Source organism: Eriocheir sinensis, chromosome 15, assembly GCF_024679095.1.
Source record: "Eriocheir sinensis breed Jianghai 21 chromosome 15, ASM2467909v1, whole genome shotgun sequence".
Taxonomy (NCBI): Eukaryota; Metazoa; Arthropoda; class Malacostraca; order Decapoda; family Varunidae; genus Eriocheir; species Eriocheir sinensis.
In genome coordinates, this window is record NC_066523.1 from 5039788 (window position 1) to 5067008 (window position 27221).

Consider the following 27221-nt stretch of genomic DNA (forward strand, 5'->3'; position numbering starts at 1 on the left):
CAGATTATGAGTTGAGAAATTATCCTGGACCAGTACTCCCACTGTGTGTGTGAGAGAGCTTTTTTGAGGGCACAGTCTGGCACTGAGCAGCATCCTGTGTGTAAGAGTTGGGTGGCTGTATGCAGGGCTCGTGTGTGGCTATGAGTGTGTGTTTGGACCCACAGGGTGAGGTGACCTGGGCCACAGCTTTGGTGCTGGTGCTGCTGGAGAGGAAGTATGGCCATCAGAAGGAGCAGTGGGCCCTGCTGGCCACCAAGGCACAGACCTTCATCACCAGCTGTGGGGAGCAGGTGGAGGAGCTGCTGGCCAAGGCTCGCGACACCCTTCAGGCCCAGTGAGCGGTGACGGCAGCAGCAGCGTCTTCTGCATTGTCAGGCACCAGAGTAATTATTAATTAAATTGATACCCTCCCCCTCTCCTCAGTCATGTTACATATACTTAATCCGGTAGCAACGACAGGCCAAATTTGTGGCTTTACCGTGTAGCAGCAACGGGCTAAATTTGTGCCATGATTTAAACCCCCCAAAATAGATGATACATAAACTGATCATAAATGCTTCGATATATATTATGAAATGGTTTGTGTGAGTGATGATTTTTTCTCATTTTTCTCACTTAGAGGGACCATTTAGAAACACGATCCCCGTTGCTACCGGGTTAATAGTTGTCCAGGATATTATTATTTAACATTCCTTCCCCCCCTGTCAAGTGTTCAGACACTTCAGTTTCCAACCATTTGCCCGTCCCAAGGAGTCTAGAGAAGGAGGGGCAATGGTGCCCATGGGACAGAGGAAACGGACTAGTTAATTAAGTTATACCTAGATGCAGTGGTGGGCACAATTCCGCTGATCGCTAATTAGCGAAGCTAACTTTTTCATTAGCTGATAACCGTTATCGCTAACTTTGGAAACAGTTAACGAACCAATTAGCTTCTGCTAAATGTAGTTCCTCCTCCGCTAACTTTAACTCCTTCAACACGAGGACGAGTATACAGTAATCTCTCGCCATATCGCGGTTCACTTATTGCGGTCTCGTTGTGTCGCAGATTTTTAAATTGTATCGTATCACGGATTTTTCGCTATATCTCGGGATTTTGCGGTTTAGAGGTATTTTTATATATTTATTATTTCAAATATTTTTGTGGTAAAATAAGCATATTCTATCCTGAAAAATTAAAACGATATAAATCAACCTAAGTTGGAACACACCTAAATAAGCACCTACGTCACCTACTTTTTTTTTTTTTTTCGCCTATTGCGGCGTTAGTCTTTTCCCTGGTTCACTCCTCCCTCTCCGTCCCCATATTTTTCTCCTTCTTTCCCATTTCTTTCTTCTTTTCCTTTCCCCTCCCTCCCAGTTTTTCTCTTTTAATCTCTTTCCCTCCCACTCACCTTTTCTCTCTCCCTTTTACCTCACCTTTGCCTGACCCTCCCTCCCTACCTCTCTTGTTTTCCCATCCCATTCCCTCCACTCATTTCCCTTGTTTCCTCCTTTCTCACACCCTCTTTAGCCTTATCTCTCACGCTATCGCTTGCTTCCTCCCTTTCTGCTTCCCCATTAGATTATATGAGCACACACACACACACACACACACACACACACTCGCTCGCTCGCACACGCACACACAGAAGGGGAAATAGAAAGGGTGTTTGGAGGGAGGGGCAGAAGTTTAGTCAGGTCATGTCCTGAACAAAGCCCTGACCTGACTCTCCCTTCTGCCACTCCCTCTCCACACCCTTCTCATTTCCTCTTCTCTGTGTGTGTGTGTTTACAGCTAGATAAACACACACACACACACACACACACACACACACACACACACACACACACACACTCACAGAAGGAGAAATGGGAAGGGTGTGGGGAGGGAGGGGCGGAAGTGAGTCAGCTAGGTCATGTTCTGACTGAAGTCTTGACCTGACTCTCCCCACTGTCCCTCCCTCCCCACACCCTTCTCCTTTCTTCTTGTTTTCATCCTTTCTATCTCTCCCTGTTTCCTCCACTCTGTTCCTTGTTCTCCCTTATTTCATCCTCAGTCAGTATTTTTTTCATGACTCTGTCCCTCTCCTCCCTTTCCCCTTCCGTATTTACCTAATTGTGATATAAAGGAAGTGAGCTACGCTCATATTGTCCATTCTCTGAGTATTCTTCCGCCCTGCTCAACAAACTAATTATTGCTCGAAGTTCGTATTTAAGAAGCAAATGTCGAAAGTCGAAAAAAGAATTATAGAATCATTTATTGGGACAGCGTCGTAATGACGAAACGTCGTAGAAAGTGTTTTATAAAGGTGTGGGAAAGGTCAATAGGAGTGTGGAAAAAAGGTTTGTAAGATAGTGGGGAGGGTTTATAAAGCCTTAAAATATATATAAATAATAAAAAAAATATAAGGTCGCTACTTCGCGGATTTTCGCCTATCGCAGGGGGTTCCCCGCGATAGACGAGGGATTACAGTAATCCCTTGCGTGCCCCGTGCCATAAATGAGGACGCGTTGTTGCCGACCGAAGGCGGACAAAGGTTATTAGTGCACTAAGGCTGATTATGACTGATTATAAGATGTGTAATGTGGTACATACAATCATATAAAGGGCGATGTAGAGGGAGGATAGGGAAGATTGTAGGAGTGAAGATGGGGACTAATGCAAAGCAGTGGTGTGAGATGGTATAGTGAGGGCAGATAGCCGCACTAAGAGGTCAACACAGTGGAAGGGGAAGATAGAGACTGTGGACGCGGGGTATCTGCGGGGCCGAGTTGCTCCCTCTGGCTGGGTTGGTTGCGTTGAGGAGCAGAGAGGAGGGCTTGCAGCGGAGAGGTGAAGAGCTATTTCCTCGCAGAGACAGTGTGGTTAAGGGTCACACAACAAAGAACCCAGAAGTGATTAATAGACCCCAACATCTGAGTTATAATTGTGTCTTTCTGAATGATATATTTTGCCATTTCCATATTCTGATATGCGGGTTAAATGACGAGTTAATTGTTCAACAGTGATTTGTTTCTCTTTGATGTAATGTAGTGACCCAACAATGATTTATTTCTCTTTGATGTAAAATGTAGTGACTTTTGTATTCCTGATTTGGTGATTCTGATGGAGTTCATGTTCACAGGTTTTGATCGAAAATATATTAATCGAGTCAACGTGAAGGGTCTTCTTATTTACTACCTTACCGCCCCCATGGGCTCGTGGGGGCGGATGGCGGTTATAGTCAAAACTTGAATATGGTCTATACGTACTGTACAACGCGAGGAAATGGAGCGGGAGATGAGGTGGACGGCGGACGCGTTGACGAGAAACATCCGTATTTGATAGTTGTTGATGGGAATGTGAGTGTTTGGTGATGTGACAAGTGTAACAGCAAGAAACACAGGTATTTGATGGGTGTTGATGGTAATATGCGAGTGATTGGTGATTGTGACGAATTGATGATGAGTTGACAAGTGTAAAAGATCGAAACACTTGTGTATGACAGATGTTTGCGTGGTGTCTCTTGGCTGTTCTGGGAGTTCACGCCCGTGTGTGGAGTGTGGTGCCTGACCTGTATGTTGCATATTCTCCATTTACTGGTTAATATACCTCTAACAATGACATGCATGATGTAATACGGTTTTTTGACGTCGAGTCGAATTAGTTTTTCTCCCTCCTGCCCCAATATATATGCTTCCTTCTGTTTTCTCGTAGTGAGTTTTGATCACATCTGAGACGCTCTACATAGAAGGTTGTACATCCTCCATTAAAAGTAAGGCCATGGTCAATATATAATGAATATTATTCAGAGGAAGTGTGAGATGTCAAGGTGGGTGTGAAACATTTCTTCTCAGCTTCTACGGAATAAAGACAAGGAAATGCTGGTGTTTTTCCTACGAAAACCTGCACATACATCCTTATAGTGCATATACTGCAGCAGTTGAGTAATATGATACGTGGGAGAAAAAAAGGCAGACAATCTCATTTACTCCGACGGCTCCATAGTTGCCTTGGTGCAGCCTCCCTCGCAGGCGGGAGTTCCCCGCTTCCCGCGCCGACACGTCGTCGTTTGTTCAGGGGATAACACCGGAAAATTTTCTTCAAAAAGTTTTCCTTATTTATCAGCTATTGATATGAATTAAATATAGATGAATCAGGATATTTACCATTTTCATGTGTAATGGACCCAACTCATGTCTTTATGAGTTTTAACTTTTCATCAATATATGGGAATATGAAAAACTTAGAGTTTGGTGTTACATAAATAATATGATAGAAGCCGAAATATATTGCTCATTTCCTTAACACCTGTGAAGATTTGTTTTGACGGGGGATCAAACAAATATATGATGTTGATGTTAGGCCCGTCGCCCATCAGCTCTGACGACTGCAGAGTGTGACAGTGATGGCGGAGGTGGAGGAAGTTGCGGCCCTCGGGCTCGAGAATGTGACCCAAGGCTCCCTCAATGACTCCCAGGCGGCCGTTAACGGGACGGGGAAGGTGCCCTCCACGCCAGAGGGAATGGCCCTGGCGTACGGGAGCCTGGTGGTGATGGCGCTGCTCCCCATCCTGTGTGGCTCCTTCCGCTCCGTGAAGCACCAGCAGCAGCAGAAGGTAACAGCTGCTGACCCGCCCTCACCCCGCGCTGGCCCCGGCCCTCACCCCGTGCCCAGGATGAGTGTGCGGGTCGTACTGGGCACACCTTAGCATGCAATACAGCCTCTCCATATTACCTGGAAGAATATACAAGCGGCAGCTGGCCTGTGTTTGGTGCCCCGTGTTACCGCGGTGCCAAACGGTATTACCTATATCTCAAAATACATACTTAGATAACTGCCCCTGTTGGATTTTAGTATTATTCCTCTACTTCTGAATTCTTCAACTCTTGGCATGCTTTTGGTGTCACAGATGTTGGAATTTTATCCAGAGATACACCACACTCACACCGCTGGGTGACACTACTTTGTTTTCATAGATTTCATAATGAGATCTATTTTTGACTGCTTCAATTAAGATAGGTCACTACTGTCTGTCGATGGTTTGCACATCATCAGGAAGGTGTGGTAGCCTGCGAAACAAAACAGCTGCAGAATCTGTCAGCTTTGTCCTTTAAAATTAATTCATGATTAACATTTTGGTAAAGATTCGTATTAGGTCCGTGCCAGTATCTCATAATCTAATTTATGAATCATCAGTATCTCTTCAACAGTCATGGAAACGCTTTGAAAATCCAATTCAAGGATTTTTTTTTACTCTTGAAAATAGGGGAAAATGTTTACGGAAGCGCGTTGCCTCCTCTGGCGACGGCCACGACGACGCTGCAGCCGCCGCGGCCGTAAAATAACTCGCAGAGGGTTTATGGTCGGGGAGCATATTTAAACTACTCCAGCCGAACTTTACGACCTACTAACGGGGGGGCTGCTCCCCCTTCGACCCCCCACCCACATGTATATGTGACTTATTTCAGCAAGGAGGTATTTCTCGCAACACTGGCTGCACCGTCACCAGAGGAGACGACGCGCTTTCGTAAACATTATCCCCTATTTTCAAGAGTAAAAAAAAAGTCCTTTAATTGGATTTTCAAAGCGTTTCCATGACTGTTGAAGGTTTGTAGAAAAGATATATGAAGAGATAGTGATGTTTCATAAGGTAGGGAATGAGATACTGGCACGGACCTAAAACAAATCTTAACCAACATTTTTTACTGGCACAACATTGGATCCAACAGATCAGTCCTTTCCAATATTTAACTAATCTCTGCACCATGAAAGAAAGCTCTCCTTTCCATGATGTATGTTAATTTTTAAGGTGATATATTCATGTAATACTTTGCTTTAAGATATGAACTTGATTGTTATCTAATATACCGTCTCCCCATGTGGTATGTGTGTGTGCGTGTGCGCGCTTATGCTTCAGGGCACTGAGTTTTTTTTTTTTTTTTTTTTTTTTTTTTCAGGCTTCTGGGGAGAAGGTGGACACCATGACATCTAAGGATGCAGCTATGTTTCCACTCATTGCCTCTGGTGCACTCTTCAGCCTTTATATCATCTTTACAGTAAGTATCTCATTTTTCTAAAACAAATTGGATATTTTTAAGTAGGTGGTAGGAGCCACACAGGTCTCTTGAAAGAGTCACATGCGGCTCCGGAGCTGCAGGTTGCCAAACGCTGGGATGGGGTGTGTGGTGTGTGAGGTCCTGGCAGTACCCAGAGATTGACTAATGAGCCTTACAGTTGCTCTAATCAGGAGGGTACTTGATGGCGATTGCGAGTCTAACTCATGATCAGGCCATGGTGAAACACACACACACACACACACACCTCTGATTGCTCAGTCGCTAAAGCACTGCAGTGCCAGGATTCACGGCCTGACAGGTGGTGGAGAGGAGAGGGGGGATGGGGGGGAGGTGAGATAAGATTTTTACTTCTCATTTGATTGAAATGGTGCTTCCATTTGTGTCTTCAGTAGTAGGCTGACAAGTGACAATAACTGTTGTAGTGATGTGTGTTGCTCTCATTAGAGGGCTGCGAGGAGTGAGGCACTTGGTGTGCACTGTTTACCACAAGACTGTACACTTAATTGAGTTAAGAAGTATATTGTTATTACATTAAATTGTATATGTGGTGTTTCTTTATGGGTCGAGGAGTCATATGATGGACAAGAAATTGATTGGTACTTTAGAATGGGTGAATATTGAGATCTGGGAATGAGACTCCATTTAATCCTTGATGTGATCAGTTCCCAGAGCAAAATTTCTTTTATCAAATAGTTTCTCAGGAATGTAACTCATTTTGGTATTATTCTAGTGTTTGCCCATACTCACCCCTCGCAACCAAAATTGGCTAGGGGGCCATTGAGACTTCGGGGAATGCGGTGGTAAACATGAAATGCGTTGCACATGCATAGTTTTTGAGTTATGAGGGGTTGAAAAATACCCTAGATGTAGGGAAATTCCTTACAATTACTTAGATGTAGGGAAATTTCATATCAGTTTTTTTTTTTTTTTTTTTTTTTTTACAACGTACGGAAACCACGCAAGGTAATTATTGAAAATCACTCCGCACCTCGAAAATACGATATTACGCCTCCATATTGTATTTAAAGGCATATTATACATATGGACGGTGTGTTTACATGGCAACGCCATTGCAATATGAGCAGCGTTGCCAACAATCCAGTTAGCAATGATACGCTAGGTGAGACCAGGTCCACCACGCTTGGTTATTGTATTTTTTTTTTTTTTTTTGGAACACGCACCTTTACCTAATATTATTTCCGATAGTACGCTAGGTTAGCGATGGTACACTTAGTTAGCCATTAGCCCACGCATGTGAGACCAGGTCCACCATGCTTGGTTATTTTTTTTTTTTTTAGAACACGCACCTTTACCTAATACTATTACCGATGGTACGCTTGGTTAGCGATGGTACGCTTAGTTAGCCATTAGCCCACGCATGTGAGACCAGGTCCACCATGCGTGGTTATTTTTCTTTTAGAACACGCACCTTTACCTAATACTATTACCGATGGTGCGCTTGGTTAGCGATGGTACGCTTAGTTAGCCATTAGCCCACACAAGTGAGACCAGGTCCACCACGCGTGGTTATTTTCTTTTTAGAACACGCACCTTTACCTAATACTATTACCGATGGTACGCTTGGTTAGCGATGGTACGCTTAGTTAGCCATTAGCCCACGCATGTGAGACCAGGTCGTAAAGTTCGGTTGGAGTAGTTTAAATATGCTCCCCCACCCAAATACCCCGAGTTCACGCAGGTCCCCCAAGATCGTTGGGGGAAGGGGATTAATTCGGCTTCCTTACTTTTAAGTCCTTGTTTTTTTTGTTTTTTTTTTACTATGATATATGGAGGCGTATTATCGTATTCTGAAGCAGATTCAAAATCTGGTCAGTAAGGATTCACGTGTTCGAACAGCTCGGGCAAGAGGTTCGAGAGCCTGCACTTCCTGCACAAGCCGTAGTAGTGTTAAAGGCGCGGTGTTGGATGGATCCCGGCTAGCCGGTGGTTTTACTTGTGTCAGTGATAAACAATGAAGATACACTGTGTTTGGTGCCACGGACTCTACTTGGAGGACAGAAACCTTGCGATGAGGTGACAACCTACTAGAGAGAGAGGGCATGAGTGTGGTGGCGTTTATGTGAGCACAGATGGCCGCCGGTGCCACGCCAGATGGTGAGGTGAGCATCGTTTGGTGGGTTCACTACGCTTCTCTCCCAAAACAAGCTTGGGGATCCACTGAGTGCGTGGTTTTCGTATGGGAAACACTAAATTCGTCGCAAACGCTGATTTAAGTGGTGGTGGGAGGAAAAATTCCCTAAATTTAGGGAATTTCCCTAGATCTAGGGAGTTTTTATCCCCCCCTACTAAAAAAATACGCGAATGCGACGGATTTCGTGTCCCCCACCCGAAACCCTGCATTCCCACCAGGTCCCCAGGCTTGTATTGGGGGGAGGGGGGATTATGGGCAAACACTAGAATTTTACCCTCATTTGTGAAGTGCTTACCTGCATATATCTACACATTTCCTTGTTTTTTTCTTTCAGTTATCATCAATGTTTTGAGGTATTAATTTTTCATTGTAGGGTACTTGAATTTTTTTAGTATTGATCATTTCATGCATTTTTCAGTTTTGTAATCTGGTTATGTACAGGTGTTAAACATTTAGTTCATTGGTATTTTTAATGATTTGAAGATTAAATAAAAGCAGTTTACTCCTTCTGATATTACATAATTTTGCATTATTATTTATTGAACATCTGCAAAAGTCAGTCATGTGAATTAGTATTTTTTATACAGCTTAATAAAACCATAAATTGCATGTTTCAGGTATTCTCCAAAGACTATATTAACCTGTTGCTGTCTTCATATTTCTTCATCTTGGGAGTGTTGGCTCTCTCCCATGTCTTTGGGTCAGTATGAAAGTTGTGTACTTTAGTTTCATTCAATTCCAGTATAAATAAATTAGCTTATTTCATCAGTCAGCTCAGTTAAACAATAAAGTGTAAAGTGTCAAAGTTTGAAGTTGGTGTATAATTTCAGGATTTCAACCATTTGAGGCCTTACCCTGCTGTGGAAGGTTTTCAATTACTTGTATTTTGACACAATTCCTCCCTATGTTTGGAACTGATATATTGGTTTGATTTTGAATATACGTGTCCTCTTCCCCTTCATTTTGATGTGATATTCAGTCATCATCTTGATATCCCATTTTGGGCACCTTAATAGTAGCTTGTATTCACTGCAGACCAATCATCTCTGGCCTGGTGCCAGCCTCAGTGCCCTTCGAGACTTACCATCTGTATCTCCTTCGTGGGGACAAAGAGAAAAAAGACTACCTCATTAATTATGGCTTCACTTCCTATGATTTGGTGTGCATGGTAGTGTGCTCCATCCTGGGAGTGTGGTACCTCCTCAAGAAGGTGAGTCATTTATAATCCGAGCATTCTGTATATCTTATTCAGTAATACCTACTTAACCAGTATCTTCACTCTTTTGTTATTTTATTGACTAGTAAACTTTGGAACAGACTTCCTTTACTGTATTTCCTCCCTATCACTTTGACTCTTTCCAGAGGGAAGTCTAAAGACACCATGGAAAAAAATTGAAAGTCTTATTTTTGGGAGCTTCTATCATCCCTTCTATTTGTTATTTTAATTTTTTCCATTTTCAGCCTCTTTGACAATCTTTGATTCCCATAAAAGATATCAGTAATAACAATGTCCACAAAAAAGGTAGGGTAAAGTTGGGAGCATATGCTATAGCTGTTCATGGAGGTGGTGCCCGTTGGCCCTTTAAGCCTGTGGTGGGAGGCACAGGGTCACTGTATCATCTGGGTTACCACATTTTACCATCCTCAGGCTTCCCCAGATATCCATTTATTGACTATTCTGAAAGGAAGGATAACATCTGTTTACAATTATCAGCTGACCAGCTGCTTAGTTATGATAATTTTTATTATGTTTTATATATATATATATATATATATATATATATATATATATATATATATATATATATATATATATATATATATATATATATATATATATATAAAGACACATGTATTATCAAATTATTTGCATGGTATGATTTGCTTGAGCACACCAAAAAGGCAGACACCTCGTGACTACTTCCAAATGGTGTGTTCTTTGTTGACATATATTGCAAGTCTTCAGATAACTTGTTCTAGTTAATCTCTTAGATGTGCTGCTTAAATGTGCTGGACAAAGTGTGGTAAAAGTCTGGGGCGGGTACTGAATGTTGGTGATTACCAGAGTTAGCAGTGTAAATGTTTGTGAATGGGCCATTTCCCCAGACTGTAACAATCTCTGATTCCTGGATTTTTGTGGTTCCTGGAAAGATGCTCCCCCCTATTAGTCAAGGAAATCAAGGGTTGAGTTTAAATTAAATATAAAAACGCTGCATTCCTTGTATTCAGGCTAGGTATTATGAATTGAAGGGGTTTCTTTTCAGTAGATAAATTCTGTGAATGGGAGTAATATGATGAGCATGGGCAATCACAAGAAAATTCATGACATCTGGTTAACCCGTGGGATTCGGCTATGGGAAAGCCGAGAAATGGCCGATAAACATCAACATTACACTGCATTTTGAGACTAAGAAAAGAGCATGGAATGTATATCAGAGTACTTCTCTCATAACCATAAAGCCGTTAAAAATATTTACTTTTACTCAAACTCCATTCTTTTTGGGTGGTGGTTGTTACAAAATAAACAGTCTCGTGACACATGGCATATAGCTGAGTCGCTTGTTGTCTACTTTAGAGAATTTGACAAGTGATTACTGTATGGATAGCTAATTCAGTCTGCCATGACCTTACAGCACCACCTATGACAAATAAGTAAACCTCAAGATCACTCACCCACCACAATGACCCAGGGCATGCATGGTGGGTTGCTCTATGCCGCCACTGCCTACAGTTAGCTCGAATTAGGGGTTTTGAGCCAAGCCTCAAACGGGGTCTGTCATTTCAGCGGACCGACTCACAGGAGCCCCAAACGGGATCCGCCGAAGCTGCCGGGTTAAGCAATGAGAGCAATGGTGGACAAAGTGTTGTAGTTTCTGAGGCTTCTTACAGTGGCACTGCTCTGTGGGTGCATGAAATGAGCATTGCCTCATTTGGAAGATGGACGGCTTAAATTTTGTACGAGTGTCATATGAGAGCCAGGAGAGGAAGAAAGAGAAAGAGAGAAGTGGAGAGAGCAAGCTGGATGGGTGGTGGGTGGAAGGACAGAGAGTTGCACTCGCTTATCGGTGCACAGATTTCATCATATTCTACAGCCCTCGAATTTCGCCCTGAAAGGCGTCATACTAGGAATTTGATGATGTACTGTAACAACGTTATAAGGTACTCCACTGTATGCAGGAGAATGATAATTTAATATGAGAGACTTGAGTTATGGCCACATTATTAATTTTACACTAATTATTAATTGACATTCTACACAGTAATGTATGAGGCAGTTTGTGTATATTGAGTGTGGGGCTGCATCTGTGGTGTTTCAGCACTGGATTGCGAACAACCTGCTGGGGCTGGCCTTTGCTGTCAATGGGGTGGAGCTGCTTCATCTCAACAACATCCAGACTGGGGCTCTGCTACTTGTTGGCCTCTTCATCTATGATATCTTCTGGGTATTTGGCACCAATGTCATGGTCACTGTTGCCAAATCCTTTGAGGCCCCAATCAAATGTAAGTCCTATTGGTTTAAAAATTATTGCCAGTTATTTTTTTCGATTTTGTTGCCAGCAAGAGGCTGGAAAATTTTAATCAATAGTAAACAGCAACTTCCCCTCCTAAGGATAATTTTGTCATTTTCATTGTCACATTGCCATCACTGCAATCAGATTTTTTTTACATTGAAATGAAAAGGGAGCAAAAGTCCAGAAAGCAGTAGGAAAGTAAAAAGTACAGGAAGAAGCATAAATATATTGGGCCTACTCAACTTTTCACACACACACACACACACACAATATAATATACCTGGTGTAGTGTTGCAGAGGCCTGGGCTGCGCTAATGTTGGTTCGGTGGGTCTCCATTAGTGCAGTTTTAGTGCGATGAGTGAGAAGGAGGAAGATCAGGGATGGATCACGCCAAGGAGCAGAAGAGGAAGAGCAGGAGGAGGAGACAACAACAGCGGGGAGGAAAGTGAGTACGAGGCTGGAGGTACTTCAGCTGAGTTCTCTGGTTTTGCGAGAAATGAGACGACATTATACAAGAGAGTGCTACTGATGGAAAGAAAACTGGATAAATGGATCAGCATGGTAAAGAGAAGGGATGAGGAAGAAGAGCAGAATAGAGTATTCCACAGCAAGATCTGAGGAAGAAAAAGAAACATTTTTTTGGAGAATTTCGGGGGATCGAATCAAGAAATGGTTCATAAGGGAGAAGAGAAAGGGGAGCGAAAACTAGACAAGAAAGATACAGAGAGGGGAATAAGAATAATGTACACAAATGTAGATGGGTTGATCTCTAGTAAAATAGAGCTGCAAGATTATCTAAAAGAGAGGGATCCCATGATAGTTTGCCTAACTGAAACTAAACTAAAAGAAAACATCCAAATTGAGTTAGATGGAAGATACAATGTGTGGAGGAAGGATAGAATGGGCAAAGGCAGAGGAGGAGTGGTGATAATGATAAAGAAAGAGTTATTAGTAAAATCAATAGGATATGGAGAAGGAAAAGCAGAGATAGTGAGTATAAGCTTGGAAAACAAGAATTGAGAAAGGATGACGATTGCAGTAACATATGTACCACCAAAAACTACATCATGGAGTAAAGAAGATTATGAAAACATGATTGATGACACCATACAGAGTTTGAGGAGATTACTTAAGGCAAACAAAGGAGTAATACTAGTTGGCGATTTCAATTGCAAAGAGGTTGACTGGGAGATGTTTGAGAGCAATGGTAGTGATGTGGCATGGTGGAATAGATTCTTGAATTTAATGATGGAAAATTTGATGATACAAAGGGTGACTGGATTTGGTGTTGACAAGAGAAATTCACGCGAAGGATGAATTGAGGTATGATTGCTCCCTGGGAAAAAGTGATCACGTGCTCATAGAGATGGAAATGGAGGAGGGAGGAAGGGAACATGACGAGACTCATAGAAGCGATAGATTAAACTATAGGAAAGCAGGGGTGGAAAACCTCAAGAAGCTTTTTGGTGAAATGGATTGGAAAGAGTTAATGAGTACAAGCGAAGTTCAAGGAAAGTATGATATTTTCATGAGGGTGTACAACACAGGTGTTATGAAGTTCGTACCAAAATACAGACCGAGAGAGAGGGCTAAAAAGGACTGGTTTAATGCAAGATGTGCAAAGGCAAAAGAAAAGAGAGACAAAGCGTGGTCAAGATTAAAAAGAAACAAAAATTAAAGAAACAGAGAAGACTTTAAGGCAGCGAGAAATGAGTACGTGAAAGTGAGAAAGGAAGAAGAGAAACGATACGAAAAGGATATTGTGGAAAAGTGTAAAAAACAACCTAAACTATTTATAGATTTATAAATAGAAAAATTAAATCAAGAGAAACAATTGAAAGACTGACTGAAAAGAATGTAGAGATCGAGGATCCCAAAGGCATGGTGGAATTATTTAACAAAAAATTCCAGCAAGTGTTTACTAAAGAATCATTATTTAATGAACCACAAGAAAACAACTTAGATGTATATATGGAAGAGGTCAAAATAGATAAAGAGGAGATAAAAAAAAACTATTGGGGGAATTGGACGAAGGGAAGGCCGTGGGACCGGATGGAGTTTCAGGTTTTATACTTAAAGAGTGCAGAAATGAGTTAGTTGGCCTGATATATGACATCATTAGGTGCTCAATTAAAACGGGCACAGTGCCTAGGGAGTGGAAGAGGGCAGAAGTGGTACCTATATACAAAAGTGGAAAAAAGGAAGAACCCCTAAATTACAGACCGGTGTCTCTGACCAGTGTAGTATGCAAAATATGTGAGAAATTAATAAAAGAATAATGGATGAGATTTCTAGAAGAACATAATCTAATCACAAACAATCAATATGGGTTTAGGAAAGGCCGCTCATGTGTGACAAACTTGCTGAGCTTTTACTCAAGAGTGACGGACAAATTACAGGAAAGAGACGGATGGGTGGATTGCATTTACCTAGACTTAATGAAGGCATTTGACAAAGTTCCACATTCAAGACTGCTGTGGAAACTAGAAAATAAAGGAGGATTGAGAGGGAAAATGAAGTGCTGGATGGAAAGCTACTTAAGAGGAAGAGAGATGAGAACCGTGGTTAAGGACACCAGATCGGAATGGAAAATGGCGGAAAGTGGAGTGCCCCAGGGGTCGGTTTTAGCACCAGTACTCTTCCTAGTCTATATTAATGATATGCCAGAGGGAATAAACAGCTACATGAGCCTGTTCGTGGATGATGCTAAACTGCAAAGACATATATAAAACAGTGAAGACTGCAAGGAGCTGCAAGAAGACCTAAACAAGATTTGGAAATGGAGTCAGAAATGGGAGATGAAATTCAACGTGAAGAAATGTCATGTTATGGAAATGGGAAAAAGTGTAGAAAGACCAAAATGTACATATAAAATGGGAGATGGTGAAATATTAAAGAAAGTAAATGAAGAGAGAGACCTGGGAGTAATAACGCAAGATTATATGCAACCCGGAAGTCATATAAATCGGATCTTCGGTGATACATATAACATGGTGAGAAATATAGGTATAGCATTCCACTACATGGACAAAGAAATGATGAAAAAATTAATAACTACTATGATCAGACCTAAACTAGAATACGCGGAAACAGTGTGGTCTCCACACATGAAGAAACACATAATAAAACTAGAAAGAATACAGAGGATGGCAACAAAAATGGTCCCAGAACTGGAGGGACTGACATATGAAGAGAGACTAAAGGAAATGGACTTGCCAACACTAGAACAAAGAAGAGAAAGAGGAGACCTAATACAAATATATAGGCTATTGAGTAATATGGAAGAAGTAGATAACGAGAAATTGCTACTAAGAGAAGAACCTTCCAGCAGGAATACTAGAGGACATAGTAAAAAGTTGAGGAAGGGAAGATGCTCAAGAGACATAAAGAAATATAGCCTCCCACAAAGAAATATAGAGGTTTGGAACAGATTAAGTGAAGAAATAGTATCGGCGAAGAGTGTGCAAAGATTCAAGGAAAAGTTGGATAATTATAGATACGGAGACGGGACCACACAAGCGTAAACCCAGGCCCTGTAAAATTACAACTAGGTAAATACACACACACACAGAAAGGTTTTGGAGACATTTATTATTGGTACAATAACATTATGTTGAAGTATGAAGGAGGTGTAGTCGTGGAATGAATATTATGGATATGTAACCTAGCATGGGAACAGGGTGAGTTGTCAGAGGATTGGAGAAAGGTTATTGTTGTGCTGCTGTACAAAGGGAAAGGGAGCAGAGGTGATTGTAATAGTTACAGGGGAATAAGTCTACTCAGTGTGGCAGGAAAAGTGTATGGAAGGGTTTTAAATGAAAGGCTGAAGAAAATAACTGAGAAAAGTGTAGGCGATGAACAAGGGGTGTTAGGAAAGGGAGGGGTTGTGTAGACCAACTATTTGCACTCAAAATGTTAGTTGGAAAATTCATAGAGAAGGATAGAAAGCTATTTGCTGCATTCATGGACCTGGAGAAGGCATATGACAGGGTTGACAGGAAGGGGTTGTGGGATATTCTAAGGATATATGGTGTGGGAGGGCGTTTGCTGGAGGGAATCCGATCCTTCTATAAGGAAGGGTGAGTTGAGTGAGAGTTTTGGTGTTGGCATGGGTGAGACAGGGGTGTGTGATATTATCATGGCTTTTTAATGTGTACATGGATGGTTGTATGAGAGAAATGAAAGCCAGAGTGGGGGAGCTTGGTCCAAGGCTGAAAGTGAGAGGTACGGAGGAGTCATTGGTTGCGGGCCTGTTTGTAGATGATAATGTTGTTGGCAGAGAATGAGGGGATGCTGCAGAGGATAGTGGATGGGTTTGACAGGGTGTGTGAGAGGAGAAAGCTGAGAGTGAATGCTGGAAAGAGTAAGGTTATGGTATTTGAAAGGGTGAGAGAACAGGTCATTGATTTTGCAGAGCCGTGCAGAGTTAGAGCAGAGGGTACAACAAAGTGTAGGATAAAGTTAGGGGAGGAGAGAATGAAGGAGGTGACTGAGTTTAAATATTTAGGGACTTTTATGTAAGTTTGGCAGTATGGAAGGTGAAGTGAGGGAAAGAGCAGTGAAGGGCAGACAGGTGGTGGGTGCATTTGAGAGAGTTATGAAAGGAAGAAGTGTGAGCGTGGAGGTAAAGAGGGGAATAAGGAACAGTATTATCCTGCCAACTCTGTCATATGCATCAGAGACGCGGACATGGAATGCAGCACAGCAATCGAGAATACATGCAGTGGAAATGAGTTATATAAGAGGTGCATGTGGTATGTCAGGATGGAATGGACAAAGTAATGAAAGCATGTATGAACTGTTTGGTATGGGTGTGACAGTGAAAGGAATGGAGTGTGGAGTGGGTGAAGCATGGTACATTGAGATGGTTCGGACACGTGATAAGAATGGGGGAGGCGGAATTCGTGAAGAGAGTGTATGAGGGAGGGGGTGTCAGGGGAAGACCACCTGTGAAGTGGATCAATAGGGTGAGTGAGTATTGGAGCGAGAGAGTCAGAAGTAGCAGGATTGAATGTGATGAAAGGGAGTACCAGAACAAGGAGAGATGGAGACACATTTGCTGCGGCCACCCCCTGGAGGGAAGTTCCTGCGAGGGAGCAAGGCGTCAGATATAGATAGATAGATAGATACAATGACAACACTGGATATGCTGCCCTGCTGAAGACTTTGTTCTCTAGCTCACCCTTGTGCTGTCCTAATCATATATATCCCTTTTGCCTACTCTTAAATTTTATCTTTGCTGGAGGAGTGTTTAGGGGTCTTTTTCTTCTTCATCCTTTACCATGATAAATAATATCCATCTTGGAATGCTCATAAAAAATTCAAATCTGCTCTTTAGTTATTTTACATTGTATTTCTCTTCTTCTTTGACAGTGGTCTTCCCTCAAGATCTGTTAGAGAAAGGACTAGAGGCTGACAACTTTGCCATGCTGGGCCTGGGAGACATTGTGATTCCTGGTATCTTCATCGCCCTTCTCCTGCGTTTTGATCACAGGTAACTTAGTTTTGGAGAGAAGGTATCAATTGAAATCAGTCCAACATTTATCAGGCGAAGGAGGATTTTCATTATTAGGGGTGCATTAAGAAAGAAAGAAACCACGTTATACAATTTGAGTTTCATGTGTATCAAACACTTGATAGCCATATGCTGAGTGGTGTACAATGTGAAGAAGGTATTTGGTGAAATTTATTTGACATGTATGGCCTCATTTCTTTTGATATCATTTTCTGTTGAGTGCCTACGACAAAAAATTGTGTTGATATAATTTTTGAGACTAGTCCTAGCATCCTTTTCTGCCTCCTGATTTTAAAAAAATATTTTCTACATATGCATTCACTTGATTATTACCCAAAATTCCAAGTTTTAACTGGTGCAACGTACAGGAAAATTTATTGAAGAAAAGTTGCTCATTTTATCGTGATGGAGTCTGAAGACTGTAGTTTATAATCGTTGACCTGGAAATTTACTGCCAGTGAAACTCGAAAAAATAATTTTTGTAGTTTTTCATTCTGGAATGAATCTCATTGAATAAAAGTTGTAGAAAATTATCCGTATAACTCAACTGTGAAATCAGACTATGATTTGGATAGACCGCTCGGCTAGAATTCTATGATTCCCAAAAAATTCCAACTTCACTTCCCACTCCTCTGAACATTCCTGTGAACAAGATATTGGTTCATCTAGATTCTAGAACATAACATATATATCAGTGGAGGTGTCAAGACTACAGTCAGCTCGCACACAACGAGCAGAAACTAAGAGAAGACCGCCGAAACAGATCGGCTGAGGGAACATAATTGCTCTGCAGACGCCTTGATGCATAGGTAGGAACTGTTGACTATTTTTACCATGGAGTCATCTAAGGGGCAAAAGAGGTGCCATTTAGTTACTTAGCATCGACACATACATAGTTACATGCTCCGTTGTTCCAGTTCCAGAGAGCTGCTCACTCTCCAGTGCTAACGTCATGCTCGTTGCCCTTAGAAAAAATTATTTGATGTCAGTGGCAGCAGCGTTGTTAACCCGTGGGCTTCGGCTATGGGAAAGCCGAGAAGTGGTTGAGAAACAACAAAATTACTCTGCATTTTGAGACCAAGAAAAGAGCATGGAATGTACATCAAAGTACTCCTCTCATAACCATAAAGCCGTTAAAAATATTTACTTTTACAGAAACTCCATACTTTTTGGGTGGTGTTTGTTACAATATAAACAGTCTTGTGACGTGTGGCATCTAGCTGAGAGTCGCTTGTTGTCTACTATTGAGAATTTGACAAGTGATTACTGTATGGATAGCTAATTGAGTATGCCATGACCTTACAGCACCACCTATGACAAAAAAGCCCGCCTCAAGATCACTCACCCACCACAATGACTTTGGGCATTCGTGGTGGGTTGCGCTATGCCACCACCGCCTACAATTGGCTCAAATTGGGTGTTTTATGGCGAGCCCTTTTTAGGGTCCACCATACCACAGCCATGACTCATGAAAGCCCTAAAAAGGGTCTGCCGACGTTCTCGGGTTAAGGGGTTAAAGAGATGATGATGATGATTTTTTTCCTCCTTTCCTTATTTAATTAATTCTGCTTGAACAATTGGGTTTTTTTTTCAGCAAATATATCTTTATTTGTGGTATTTCTGCAGCCTGAAACGGGGTTCCTACACATACTTCAAAGTGACTTTTGCTGCCTACTTTGCTGGGCTGTTGATGACCATCTTTGTGATGCATGTGTTCAAGCATGCCCAGCCAGCCCTGCTGTACCTGGTGCCTGCCTGCCTTTCTGCCCCCGTCCTTCTAGCCCTCATTAAGGGGGACTTTAAGGCTCTCCAGTATATATATATATATATATATATATATATATATATATATATATATATATATATATATATATATATATATATATATATATATATATATATATATATATATATATATATATATATATATATATATATATATATATATATATATATATATATATAATTATTGTTGTTATTACACAAGGCTACAGGTAAACTATGCAAACATATAACATACAGGTAAACATGCAAACATATAACATAAAGGCATGATAACAGTGTTTAGGGCAATGATAGGAGGAGACAATTTGAATAGATAATTTTGTATGGGATGGGGGGTTGAAACAAGAGGGTATGGAAAAACAAATGAAAGTTGATGGAGGGATATTGAGAAACATAGTGGAGTGGCCTAGACAGAGATTGTCGAATTTAAAACTTAATGCTTTTCAAACTAATTTTGACTAATCTCATGACCATAGCTCATTTATCATATATCACAACCAAATAGATACACAGGAATACACATTATCACATTACTGTTGTACATGCATAAATATTCTAGCACCTTTGCAGTATTTTAAGGAATAGCAGTAATAACTCAAAAGTATTTATACTACCTTGGAGGTGACTTTTAATTAAATTGTAATTTTTTTTACTTTGTGTATTTGCACACCAGGTATGAAGATCATCCCAGCCAAGAGGAAGGGGAAGAGAAGGAAGCAATAGAAGACAAGAAAGCTGGGAAGAAGGACAAATGAAGGCAAGATGCTGATTTGCCAAACACCAGGGTCCCCCCCTCCTCATGGGCAGGTTGTGATGGATGGAGCACAAATCAGCATTTATATATTTTACACATTTTCCCTTATTTTCAAGATAGACTTTTCATCCATATTTTTTTTTATACCCTCTACTCAATTTTGTAAAGTTCGGAACTCATTTCAATATCACAAACTGACTGCATCCTTAATTTGTCTTTCTTTTTAAATTTAAATTATTATGCTTGATTACTAATTACATAATTGTCATGGGTGTACAGTAGGATCTGGATTTTTCTTGCAGCAATGGCAAACTCAACCCCTTAAAAGATGGTGTTGATTATATTTTTATATATTAGCCTTTCTCCAGCATAAAAAATGTTTTGTCCCAAAAATATTTTTGCCCATGTTAGAGGTTTTCTTACTTATATCTATCTACCTTCTCTGATGTGCACTTTCTCTGAAAGAAATTATTAGAATTGTTATTTTTGTAACATTTGTTTTGTTAAAATCAGTATTGGTGTTAATTCTGTTTTAAGATGTAAAATCAGAGCTGTAATATAATAATCATTATGATTATTGGAATAATATTTGATCTGCATATTACTTTGTGACTCAGGCTGACCGGCTTGTAATGTGTAAAGGAGTTTGGCTAGTTTGCCAGGAAATGGGAAGTGGTATGGCTTGAGTTTATAGTAGAGGATAAAGTGTGACTTAAGCCTGTAGTGTTGGGTGGTAACTTGGGAAAGTAAAGTATGAAGTAAAGCTTACATGAGACTGCTGTTATGCATGATTTATGGTGGAATGGAATGTTCCTCAGGATGACTAGCCTGTATCATTAGATGAAGTGTAACTTAGGCTGGATGGCCTGTTGCATGGAAAATAGTGTGGCTCAGACTGGCTGGCCTGTGTGAGCAGTTATGTCAAGAGATGTAAAAACTCATTTAAAAAAAAAAACTGAGGAATCATTTTGCACCCAACATTATTTACTGAGGCACAACTAAAGGAATGTGATAGTTCTTTTACATCATCCTTTTGAAAAAATAAATTAACTAATGTGGTCCATTTCTCAAAGACAGAATAGTGTGAAGGTTGTCTGAGGAACAAGGAAGCTTGTTTTCCAGACATCCTTCCTTTTTTTAAGTTAAAAAAAATAAAAAGGGTAATGGAATTCTGTCTTATTTTGCCTTTGTTATAATAATGAATTTCATGTTGGGGCTGCATCAGTGCTTGCCTCTTTGGAAGTATTGCTAAAATAGTTTTCTCAAGGTTAGGTTGGCAGGGCATTTTCATTAAGGGATCTTTTATGTGGACTCCCATAAGAAAAGCTTTTCTCTTACCTAGAAACCCAGACAAATATCAGTGCTTATACTGAAGCACATAATAATTACACTTGCAAAATAATTTTACATAAAATTTGTTGGATTGTGAATGCGCAAACAATTTTGCACTTCTATAAACTTTTTTGCTCAGGATGGCATAATTATTTTTCCTCGTACTGTAGTAGGTAATACTTTTGGCAGATTTAGAGATCCATCTCTTGCTGCTTCTATGTGGAGACACGGGTGCTATGGTCAACCCTGGCCCTTATTTCCCCAAGTACCCTTGCCAACTTTGTAGCAAGGTGGTGAGGTGGGGGCAAAGGGCCATCCAGTGTGATTTGTGTCATGATAGATCTGAGCATGCCTGGCTGGTACCACGTCAGCTGTATCAGGCCTTTCATGCTGAATTACGCTGGATTGGTTGACAATAGCATCTTGTGGATCTTCATTAGAGGTGACGTACCTAATCTCTCATCCTCATTCTTCTCAGCTGCTCCTATTCCATTATTCAATTCCTTCAACACACTGTATCAATATAACACAAACAACCCTGGCACACAACATCTTCCCCTCTTGAACCCCAAACATTCAACACCTCTCATTACTCATACCCTGATTCATGAACAGGTACGTTCCCTCCATACGCCAGACTTGATTCATCACTCATTTCTTACTAACAGGACTCAGGACGGGTGTTTTTCTTGAGGAATCTTCATCTGACACTGCCCCTGTTTCTTAAGGTGTCCCACAAGGTACCGTTTTAGGCCCCATTCGGTAAATCTTAGGAATAGTGGCTCCTAGCGGGTGTGCGTTTAGGGCACGGTGTGGTGGTAATTACAACATTTCTATACGTCTGACGACGGTTTTGACAAGTTTGACAAGCGTGTTTATGTCACAAGGGGTATATTTTTCCGCGCGGGCTCTTCCCTCTCCTCACCCCGGAGCTCGCAGTCTCATCGCCCATCGACTTGGAAGAAATCGTGAGGCTAGCGTGGAAAAATACACCCCTTGTGACATAAGCATGCCTCTCCGCTTGTTAAAACCCCGTCGTACATGCTAGAAATGTAATAACCACCACACCGTGCCCTAAACGCGCACCCGCTAGGAGCCGCTATTCCTAAAGGCGGCTTTACACCTGGCAATTCTTAGTCGGCAATGCAGCCGCGACGTGCTGACGGCAGCATTTTTGGTCTGGGTCTGGGAGTTCTCTGCAGCTGAGCGTGTCCGTCGGCTCCAATAAAACAAGAAATGACAGATGCAGATAACAAGATTTGGAGCCGGGAGGCCGAGGTGGCTAGAGGAAGTGAGGCAGCATCGACACTTGTGGGACCCACAAGATAAGCTCTATAAGAGGCAGAGTCTGTGCAAAACAACTTTTGAGAGAGTGGCAGCAACATTGCGGGAAATGTTTATCTCTTTGTGAGATATCGAAGGAGGTAAGGAACGATTATTTTCGTGTATTATATAATTACACTATGTAATGCCTGGGGGTTGGGATGGCATGTTCCTCCCTTCTCCTTTGTTGTTAAATGCAACAATAAACAATCAATCAATAATACTTTTGATAAAACTTGTTTACTTAAAGTATTTCTACAATATTAGGCTAATGGACCAAACTCACTGTGGTTTCAAGATATATGGTAATAGCCTTTTGGGGTGTCTGGGATGAACTCGCCCTTGCACTTACTAGCAGTTTACGTCTTGATGCTCCCGGCGGCTCCTCCCAAGTGTGAAGGTACTTGCTCCCGAGAGCACCCAGCCGGTCTAGCCGCTAGATCGTCGCGGCTGTATTGCCGGCCAGGAATTGCCAGGTGTAAAGCCGCCTTTAGATTTACCCCCCAATCTTTTCCTCTGTACATTAACGATCTTCCACTCTCAACGCTTAACTCTTCCACTAGACCATAGTTTGCTGTTTAAACCAGTAAAGACTACTGAGAACTGCAGACTGCTACAAAAAGACTTGGACGCCCTTCAGCGGTGGGAGCGCGCACCTAGCTGGCAAATCCATAATTCAACACTTGATTCACTTCCCTCCCCTGCGCACTCGGCTCCCCCGTCCCCACAGCAGCCAACACAAATATGATAGGTGCCCTTCACATTATAATCCATCATAATCTAAGGAACTTATTTCGTTGTTTGCTTCACATTTTCATCGAAGTAACTCTGCTGTTCGACATCTTGCCATCTACGAACATGCTTACGGTGAAGAAAAAGAAGATAAGGAGGAGATTGAGGCAGGAAGAAAGAAAAGAAAAATATGGGACAGCAGATCCAGACCCCGTTAATTACGTTGGTGAACAATTATTACTCTCGTGCACGCAACTCTTTATATATATAATGAATCAAAAGTTGTTATCGACTGATCTACAAAATAATGCTGTCTTCTGGAGGACGCTGATTTTGTCTGAACTACTGCCGTGCTATACAAGGCTGTGATTTCTGCAGTATTCTACTTTAAGGATTAGTATTTACTCTATCTCTGTATTCATTCCCATCTAGTGCTTGGGCAATGTTCTCCGTCCCCACATTTTATTGTCTTATTGTCCAGGGGGAGGTACCGCCCCCTCCCTTGTTGTGCTTTCCTTCCTACCATTGTATCTTTTTAGTTTCATGGTGCTACCCACACATGTATTATTAGTTAACATAAGAACATAAGAACGCAGGAGTCTGCAAGAGGCCGGTAGGCCTGTACGAGGCAGCTCCTTTGACCCTAAGCTCCCGTGTATCTAACCCCACCTAATATCGCTGTCCATGAATTTATCTAGTCTGTTTTTGAATGTGACAATTGTATTGGCACTCACCACATGACTGCTAAGCCTATTCCACTCATCCACCACCCTGTTAGTTAACCAATTTTTGCCTATGTCCCTGTTGAATCTAAATTTATCCAGTTTAAACCCGTTACTTCGTGTCCTACCCGGTTCTCTTACCAACAAAACCTTATGAATGTCTCCCTTATTAAAGCCCTTCATCCATTTATAAACCTCGATCATGTCTCCACGCACCCTTCGCCTTTCTAGAGAATGCAAGTTTAACTGTTTGAGTCTTTCCTCGTATGGCAAGTTTCTCAACCCCTGAATCATCTTAGTCATCCTCCTCTGCACCGATTCTAACATTTTGATATCCATTCTATAGTAGGGTGACCAGAACTGAACCGCATAGTCAAGATGAGGTCTAACTAATGCTAAATATAGTTTGAGGAAGACTTCGGGGCTTCTGTTGCTTACGCTCCTTGAAATAAATCCCAGCCTGGTACCCTATTAGCTCGATTTCTAGCTTGAATGCATTGTGCCCTTGGACGGAGATCAGAGCTCACTAAGACCCCTAAATCCCTCTCGCACCCAGACCTACTTATGAGAGTGTCATTTAAGCACTAGTTATGTGAGGGGTTGTTCCTACCTACACTCAGAATACTGCACTTCCCGACATTGAACTCCATCTGCCATTTATCCGCCCAGTCATATAATCTGTTGAGTTCACCTTGGAGAATACTAGCGTCCTGATCCGACTCAATTACTCTACCGATCTTGGTATCATCTGCAGATTTACTAACATCACTACTAATTCCTGTGTCTAAGTCATTGATATAAATAATAAACAAAAGTGGACCTAATACCGAACCTTGTGGGACCCCACTCGTAACACATCCCCAGTCAGATCTTTTACCATTGATTTGCACTCTTTGCTTCCTATTGCTAAGCCACGCCTTGACCCAGTTCAAAACTTTACCCTCTACTCCGTGAGCCTGTAATTTAAGCAACAGTCGTTGGTGAGGAACTTTGTCAAACGCTTTACTAAAATCAAGATAGATTACATCATAATTTTCATCTCTGTCAACCGCCTCAAATACTTTATTGTAGAAGGACAAGAGATTGGTGAGGCATGACCTACCTTTTGTGAACCCATGCTGCGAGTCGTGAATTAAGCTATGTTTCTCTAAATGCTCTGAATGTTCCTGGCTATTATGGACTCCAGCATCTTCCCTATAACCGATGTTAAGCTAATTGGGCGATAGTTTGAAGCAACTGACCTGTCCCCTTTTTAAAAATCGGCGTCACATTAGCTACTTTCCATAGGCTCGGCACATAGTATTTACCGACATCTTAAAGATGTCGGTTAGTAGGTCACTGATTATATCACCTAACTCCTTTAATACCCTCGGAAATATCCCGTCAGGACCTGGCGACTTGTTCTTCTTGAGCTTATCTATCTCATCCTGAACTACTTGCCTGGTAATGATTATATCCCTCAATTTATCGCCATCCCCGCCCTCGTACACCTGAACTCTTTCCGGTATAGTCGTTCGATCCTCCTGTGTGAATACTGAAAGGAAGTAGTCGTTCAACAATGTGCTCATATTTTCGTAATTTTCTACTAGCTCCCCTGTGTTTGTTTTCAGCGGTCCAATTTTCTCCCGTGTTTTTGTTCTATACATCTGAAAGAAGCCCTTAGGATTACTTTTCGCCTCATTTGCTACTTTGATCTCATAGTTCTTTTTTGCTATCCTGGTGTTTTTCTTAACTAATCTAGATAGTTCGACGTACCGGCCCCTGAGATGTGTTTCCCCATTCTTTATTTTCTGATAAATTCCCTTCTTTAACCCAATCTCGTGTTTTAGTCCACGAGTTATCCACTTAGGATCATTGTTTTCTTTTCTAAGTGTTCGCTGTGGTATATGCTGTTCTTGCCCCTCTACTATTACTCTAACTAAATTATTGTAAGAATGTTGTTTAGTGAAAGTAGTTGAGGGAGGGAGAGAGATAGAAGAGGAAGGAGGGAGGGAGGGTTGAGGAGGGAGAGGAAGGGAGATGAGATGTGATGGGAAAGTAATGTAACAGGAGGAGGAGGAGGAGGAGGAGAAGGAGGAGGAGGAGGAGAGAAGAAAAGATGAAGTTAGATACAGAACCGTTAAATGATCATGAAGTATGGAAGATTAAAGAGAGGAGGAGGAAGAAGAAGAGGAGTAAGAAGGAGGAGGAGGAGGAGGAGGAGAGTCATATGGTCATAAACACAAGTAATGAAGAAATATGAAGAAATCTCTCTCTCTCTCTCTCTCTCTCTCTCTCTCTCTCTCTCTCTCTCTCTCTCTCATAAATACTGTATACAGCTTAATTATTACAGGTCTATTAGCTTAACTTCAGTTCTCAGCTCAAGGTGGGATAATTAAAGACAAAATTATGAGTCGTTAAGAAAGTCACTCACCAATTAAGGATTTGCAACACGTCTTCCTCTTCGTCTTACCTACTGACCTTTTATAATGACCTTTTCTCAGCTTGTAAGGTCAGCGAATCACTAGATATTGTTAAGCCTTGAGAAACATAGGAGAGAGGAAGAGGAGAAGGAGGTGATGGAAGAGAGTAAGGAAGGAAGGTGGAGAGAAATGAAGGAAGGAAGGAGGGAGGGAAGGAAGGGAGGAAGGGGGGAATAAAGGAAGGAAGGAAGGGAGAGAAAGAAAGGAAGGAAGGAAAGAAGGAAAAAGAAAGCGAAAAGAATGAAAAAAAGGAAAAGAGAAAGAGAAAGGGAATGAAAGAAAAGGAGAAAAAGGAAGGAAGGAAGAAGAAGGAAAGGATACAAATATGTGATGGAGGAGGCCGAGAAAGTAAGGTGGAAAAAAGTATAAAAAAAAAAAAGCGAATTTAGTAAAGTTCCACACCATAAACTACTTCACCAAAATCAAACAAACTCGATATTGAAGGGAAATTAGACAAACATACCACAGGCTGTCTATTCCCGCAGTCTCTCACAATTGGTTCTGCCCCTGAGCTGCTACCCATGCTATAAAAAAAATCCGATTGAGTAACATACAAAAGAGTCATTTCTGGAGCTGCCTCGGAGGGGTCGTCAGTTACTAGTGGTATTCCTCTGAGCATTTTACGTGGCATGTGCTGTTTATAATTTGCAGTAGTGGAAAGTTTCGTTTAGTCGGCGCAACATCTGTGGTCATATGCCGGATTTGCAGTAAAGACTTTAACAACTAATTATGGACTGGACATAGATGAAGTTTGAATCAGTTTTTATCCTTATTGTTACAGTTTTGATGATATTTAGTAGTATTAGTAGTCTTTATTTCTTATTATCATTAGTTTTAGATTGTCATTGATATGCTAGAGGAAAGAAAATGTTTAATACTGTGCTGTGAATTC

At 41.4% G+C, this 27221-nt stretch overlaps 2 protein-coding genes across 3 annotated transcripts in view; both read left to right on the forward strand.

Annotated features, from left to right (window-relative positions):
* The window catches only part of LOC126998810 (von Willebrand factor A domain-containing protein 5A-like), a 35753-nt gene extending 32612 nt beyond the window's left edge, over positions 1–3141 (forward strand). For both annotated transcript variants that reach the window (XM_050860900.1, XM_050860899.1), the window contains one exon: positions 165–3141. In XM_050860900.1, the coding sequence (XP_050716857.1) occupies positions 165–338 (174 nt within the window). In that variant the 3' untranslated portion in view covers positions 339–3141. The remainder of the gene's footprint in view (positions 1–164) is intronic.
* A 1188-nt stretch (positions 3142–4329) lies between these two features.
* On the forward strand, positions 4330–20927 carry LOC126998813 (minor histocompatibility antigen H13-like). The gene is made up of 8 exons (XM_050860903.1): positions 4330–4577; positions 5920–6018; positions 8809–8891; positions 9227–9401; positions 11509–11692; positions 17078–17198; positions 18846–19031; positions 19678–20927. Exons 1-8 carry the CDS (start codon positions 4368–4370, stop codon positions 19757–19759), a joined length of 1140 nt encoding a protein of 379 aa, XP_050716860.1. The 5' UTR covers positions 4330–4367; the 3' UTR covers positions 19760–20927.
* Positions 20928–27221: the final 6294 nt, after the last annotated feature.

Coding starts and splice junctions, on each gene's coding strand:
- LOC126998813 (XM_050860903.1), top strand. CDS start 4,368: ATGGCGGAGGTGGAGGAAGTTGCGGCCCTCGGGCTCGAGAATGTGACC. Junction 6,019..8,808: donor GCCTTTATATCATCTTTACA/GTAAGTATCTCA, acceptor TGCATGTTTCAG/GTATTCTCCAAAGACTATAT. Junction 19,032..19,677: donor GGGGACTTTAAGGCTCTCCA/GTATATATATAT, acceptor TTTGCACACCAG/GTATGAAGATCATCCCAGCC.